Genomic DNA, 6,284 nt, shown 5'->3' with positions numbered 1-6,284 from the left:
GAAGGTACCCTCTGGACCCTGAGGGGATCCTCTGGACCCTGAAGGTATCCTCTGGACACTGAGGGGATCCTCTGGACCCTGAGGGGATCCTCTGGACCCTCAGGGGACCCTCTGGACCCTCAGGGGACCTGATCATATGAGATGCAGGAAGCTGAAGAGCAGCGGGACCAGGAAGAGGACGTTGAAGCCCACGGTTCCGTACACGATGTAGCGGTAGGGCAGCTCCACCTCCATGTGCTGCCGGGCCCTCCTCACGTCTCCAGACGGAATGCCGAACAGCCGGCACACCAGTGGGATGGTGACGGCCTTCATGAGGGCCCGCGTGCCCACCAGAACCAGCACTCCCAGGACGAGCCGCAGCACGGCCATGCCCACCAGGCCCAGGCTGAAGGCGGGCAGGACGAGGGGCAGCCGTTCTGGTGCGGGGTCCGGCATTAAGCCAAAACGGTAGTTGACGTGGGAGGCCAAGGCCACGCCGGCACCGGTGCCCAGGATCTGCGCGGTGTCGCCGCGAGACGTGCTCCAGGTGTCCAGGGTGAAGGACAGGAGGCCCAGGCCCAGGTGGAGGGACACGATCACGAGCGGGGCGTAACGGCAGGTAAGGTTGAAGCCATCGATAAAGTCCAAGACCGGCAGGAAGAAGACCAGGATCAGGACGCTGTACAGGAAGCCAACGATCACATCCTGCAGGAAACAAACAAACAAGTAAACAAGCAATTTAAAACCACCCGGGCTGGAAAAGCATCGGATCAACCAGAATCTGGATCTAACTAAAACTTTTTCAACAAACTAATTCACGATCCAGATGGTGTTTGTTCCGGACGGACCTCAGTTCAAGTCGGAATAAACCCCATCTGGACCTGGTTCAGATACATTTTATTGTGAAAGAACACAGGAAGTGGATGAGTGCAGACAGGAAGCAGTTCTTCAGAACTCAGCCGTAAACTCTGGACTCTGGTTTCAAAACTCAACAACTTTTGCTGCTTTGAACCTGAACTTTGAAACTGAACCGGGTCAGCACAGAACCTGCAGCCGAACTCATCATAAAGCAGGAAGTTGGAGCTGCGGAGATCCAGAACCATCCAAAAGCCCGTCTAAAGAACCAGAACCGTCTGGTTTTACCTCAAACAAACATGAAGAGCAGCCGAACCCAACCGGGTCAGTACTGTTTCAGTCTCAGCTTCTGAACCTGTTCAGGTAAACCAGCATGAAACAGAACCAGAACACAGCTGTTCCTCAGAACCGAGCCGTGTTGCCCTCAGAGTATATCAGGGATGACTCTCAGCTACTACCACTCAGTCTGAGCTCGTCTGTCCAGCTGTCTGAAACATTTGATGATGGCTGACCTACATTAGCTGTGGAAGCCATCTTGAATTGGATTGAGGTCCATTAGCTGTTATTAGACCCTGCCTGTGTGTGTGTGTGGACCCACCAGGACCGAGTGCATCCCCATGTAGATCCGACTCGTGCAGACCAGCAGACACCAGCAGAGAGCCAGGATGAAGCCCAAGGAGGACGGATACTGTGAGGGAGAGAGGAAGTCCAGGTTAACTTTCAGAACCGGGTCAGAGCTTCTAAACTCAGCAAAGCACAATGAATGCATATCGCCCGCCACCTTAAACACCAGAGTCTGGAACAGAACTTGAACCTGGGGGAGTTGGGATGTTTTGGGTCAAAAGTTCAGTGTGTTCTGTTGGATCTCCTCAGAACCAGAGCCAGGAATGCTGTTTGAGTTAAAAACCTGAGGTGAATGAAATCATGTTCTGAGAAAGTTCTGGGCTAAAGGAAAGAGGACTTCCGGACCAGAACAATCCAACTGTTTATTGATCCTCTGACCCAGAATCGTCTGAACTGGTTCTGTTTGTTTTCAGGAAACCCAAACCAAAGCAGAAGTTAGAAAATGTGTTAAAGATGAAGAGCTGCCGAGTTCCTGCCTGAAGTTCCTGTTTTGAGAAGGTTTATACGCAGACGGGTTCTGGTTCTGATCCAAAATGACATGAGAATTCAAACCCTTCAGGAACTTTTGTAACACCAACTTTTATCCCTCCCATCCAACGGTCTCCTTGCTGGATCAGCCTCTGCTCCATGGTTCTGAAGGATTCTGGGTTCTGACTTGTTTTCTGGCACCAGGAAGGTCCACAGAGACAGGTCTGGTTCTGGGAGCAGAACTGGGAGGAGGACCGTCTGTCTGCAGTGGGTTTAATCCAAACATTCCTGCTTTGCTCTGACATGTCGGCTCACGGTGAGCCGGCAGGAGGCGGGGCTTGTTCCTCGCCTCCTACTCCTCTGAACGAGTCCAGAACCCTTTCAGAACCCTCCAGAACCGCAGGAACACTAGTCCCTTACCACTTGTTCTCCTGCACACACAAGTGTTTTGAGCTGGACTAAAATCCTCCACTGGTTCATCAGATATTTTACTAACAGAGACATGATCGCCCACCCATCATAACAGTGCATCAGAGAAAGAAAAAACTAAAAACAGAAATAAAGTTGGCTTCTTTTTAATCTTCATAAATGTTTTACAGACTTGTAAATTAATTAAATATTAAACAAACTGATCTGTGTTCACTGCAGCACGACTTAGACCCGGCTGGACCAGAACAAGTGGTAAAGACTTTGAACCAGAGCAGGTCTAGAGCCCAAATAATGTCTAGACTTGAGACATTTTATGGACAAAACTGTCCAGACCATTGATGTCTCAAACAGGAAGTGATGTCAAACCTTTTGCAAAATGAGAGGAAGTAGCATCTGTGCACTTCTGTTTCTGCAGAAAAACAAAGGTTGTCCTGCCACAAGGGGACCGGTGTTGTGTCCGATCATGTGACTGGTATTGTGTTGGAGTATTTGAGAGTGGTGGCGCAGAGGTTAGAGAAGATGGGCCTGTGATCGAAAAGTCACAGGTTCAACTCCCCGGACTGACAACATCAAAATGTGAGCAGGAAAGGTGAAACGCCCACACCTGCCTCCACCCTCATTTGCTCCACTCTGGGCCCTTGACCTCCATCATCTGCTCCCACTCTGTTGAAAATGAGTTCTGGTGACTTAATGAGATTACCTGTATAAAAAAAGGTAAATTAAAAAGAAATTGTGTAAGATTATGTGACTGGTGTTTGTTGTGTCAGATTATGCATCTGGTGAGTCAGAAAATGGGACAGGTGTTGACTCGTGTTGTATCAGATTATGTGACTGATGTATGAGATTATATGACTGCTGTTGTATCAGATTATGCAACCGGTGTTGTATCAGACTATGTGACTGCTGTTATCAGATTATGCGACTGCTGATGTATCAGACTATGTGATTGCTGTTGTATCAGACTATGTGACTCATGTTGTATCAGATTATGCGACTGCTGATGTATCAGACTATGTGACTGGTATTGTATCAGATTATGCGACTGATGTATCAGATTATGCGACTCTGATGTATCACATTATGCGACTGCTGTTGTATCAGATTATGCGACTGCTGATGTATCAGATTATGCGACTGCTGTTGTATCAGATTATGCGACTGCTGTTGAATCAGACTATGTGACTGGTATTGTATCAGATTTTGCGACTGCTGATGTATCAGATTTTGCGACTGCTGATGTATCAGATTATGCGACTCTGATGTATCACATTATGCGACTGCTGTTGTATCAGATTATGCGACTGCTGTTGAATCAGACTATGTGACTGGTATTGTATCGGATTTTGCGACTGCTGATGTATCAGATTTTGCGACTGCTGATGTATCAGATTATGCTTCTGCTGATGTATCAGATTATGCGACTGCTGATGTATCAGATTATGCGACTGCTGATGTATCAGACTATGTGACCACATTGTACCAGGCATGTGACAAGTGTCAGAACACGTGACCGGTGTTGTGTCAGAACATGTAACCGGTGTTGTGGCGGACTTTACCTCCCAGCGGTTGTAGGTCATGAAGAACAGGGAGAAGGGGATGGCGGTTCCAGACATGGCGTGCGTGGACGGCATGCTGTACTCCGAGTTGTAGAACATCTCCACTTTGACCACAGGTGGGGAGGCGGGTCGGGACCACCGGACCACATCCTTGGTGCACTGACCCAGGTACATGACCCAGACCCAGACCATGATGAGCCGCCTGCTTATAAACGCGTCCAGGTTCCACATGATGAAGGGGAAGAAGGTGATGTAGAAGAACTCGTTGCCCAGTTCGGTTCCAAATGTGAACAAGTAGAACAAGAACCTGTTCTGGATTACGAACTCCTGTCCCGTGTCCTCCGTTAGGGAGTTTTTCCGGAGGGGTTTCACCGTGCTGCCCCGGGGGGACCCCGGGTCCTTGCTCCCGTTCTGGGCTGCCCTTCGGTACTCTGACCCGGTGAGCCCTGAACGGAGAGCCCCGACCTGAAGCCCGGTAGCCTCTCCTCCCGCTGACCCATTTTCACAGGCTCTTTTTGGGTCATGTTTCAGATCCGGAGTCCTCCTCCGATGTCCCAGCGCTGCTGTTTGGACATTTTCTCCCTCTCCAGCTCCGATACTGGCCGAACTTTCGCTCCCAGTTTCCGCGGATACCGGATGATAAAACGCCCCGTTGTTGTGCAGGTGAGCCCGGTCCGCTGCCTTCAAACCGGTCCCCCGAACCCCGCACATGTGCTGGAAGCGGGCGACAAGGTTCGGGTCTCGGAGATAACCGAACCGCTCCCTAATGTTCTCCATGTTGAGCCGGGGCTTCGCTCACTCCTGAACCCGCCGGAAAAGACTCAGAATCGGCTTCTCTCCCGGAGCGGCGGCCGTTAGCTTCTTGCTAACTGTTCTTGCTAAAAGCATCCATCTTTAGCCGAGCGGCGCGTGACCACCGAACCGGTCCGAAAACAAACAGAATTATAAGTAATACTTAAATAAATAAGTCCAGTTTTTATATATGTGGTGTGAGTTGCTCCTCCTGGCTCACCAAAATATGGAAGTAACTGTCACGGGAACGCGCTTAACGGGGAAGAGTGTTCTTCTTCTACGGTATATCTACCTGCAGGTGACGTCACTTTCTCCCCCTGCTGGTTGGTTCTGAACACTGCAGGTTCATTTAATTAATTCTGTGTTTATTTTAAAGGAATAGTATTTTATTTTAACTTATTTCTGTTTTTTCTTTTTTTTACTGTTTTGGGTTTTACTCATTTTTAGAATCCATGCTTTTAGTATTTATGTTTTGTTATATTTTTAAAACTTACTTCTGGCGTTTTGTTGTTAATTAAATCGTTTTCTCAGTTCCACCACTGTTTTCAAAATTAGTTTGTTCGTTTTTTACATTTATTTTAATTTGCCGTTTGCTGTTAGGCACTTTGAGGTGCTTCTAAAGCCTTTAAATGAGTCCCAATAAATCAATAAAGTTTGACTCCTGGCCTGTTTTCTGCACACTCTTCTTTCTGATTGTGGGTCATGACTAGACAACACACACATGCTGCTCCTACAGAACCAGAACCAAGAAAGTTTGGCCCGTTCTGCAAGCTATCATTTCAAGCACACACTGTTTATTATGTGTTTATTATCCATAAACCTCTGAATAAAACATGTGTTCATGACACTCAGCACATCTGTCCTGAACAGAACCAGGACCATCTGATAACTCAGAACCAAAGGTTCAAAGCTTACTTTTGGACCTTTGCTCGGTACAACCAACCCTCAGCAGCTCAATGTTCCTGTTTTTATTTTCAGCTCAGCTGTAGAAAAACAAATACTTTAATAAAGTTTTTACAGATTTTATTTTCATATAAAGAAACAAAACATTTGATCTGATAATCTATCATGACCCTTAATGAAAAGTTTCCCCTAAAAAAGTCATCAAAACATTAACATAACTTCAAGCTGTTTTATTTAGTAAAGATCAGCTGTTTGCATTAAAAAAACTCACTTTATTAAATTAGGTTTAACAAACAGCAGGAAAATATAAAATATACCTTTGAAATTACATTTGTTCTTCACAAACATTTGATCAAATGTAACTTAAATAACTTAAATGTTGTCTCTTTATTCTGTTTTAGGAGCAAACCTTTGAATTTTATACGTTTTATCATTTTTACCTGCAGCTTTGAGGAATCAGCTGAAGATTTTCAACAAATCTGTCTCTGAAGATATGATGAAATTTATTTATGAGAATATTTCAACAGGAAACTCTGTGAGGTCAAACGAATTTATGTTTGAAAGTTAAAATCTTAACTTCGTCAACGGCTGAAACTAAAACTGTTTCCGTGCTGACAGAATCACGGAAAGGCCTCAGAGGAATGCTTGTCGCCCGCCGCCCTCCATGTCACAGTCGTG

General features: G+C 46.5%; 1 protein-coding gene across 1 annotated transcript; it reads right to left on the bottom strand.

Annotated features, from left to right (window-relative positions):
• Positions 1-9: 9 nt before the first annotated feature.
• Positions 10-4,828, bottom strand: sgpp1b (sphingosine-1-phosphate phosphatase 1b). Its single transcript, XM_037694669.1, has 3 exons — positions 3,912-4,828; positions 1,433-1,522; positions 10-684 (listed from the first exon to the last, which is right to left on the bottom strand). The coding sequence occupies exons 1-3, from the start codon at positions 4,686-4,688 to the stop codon at positions 133-135; spliced, it is 1,419 nt and encodes a 472-aa protein (XP_037550597.1). The 5' UTR covers positions 4,689-4,828; the 3' UTR covers positions 10-132.
• Between the last annotated feature and the right edge of the window lie 1,456 nt (positions 4,829-6,284).

This window comes from Nematolebias whitei, chromosome 21 (genome assembly GCF_014905685.2).
Source record: "Nematolebias whitei isolate Nwh7 chromosome 21, NemWhi1, whole genome shotgun sequence".
NCBI classification, from domain to species: domain Eukaryota; kingdom Metazoa; phylum Chordata; class Actinopteri; order Cyprinodontiformes; family Rivulidae; genus Nematolebias; species Nematolebias whitei.
The sequence above is the reverse complement of the archived record's forward strand: the minus strand, read 5'-3'. Positions and strand labels throughout refer to the sequence as shown.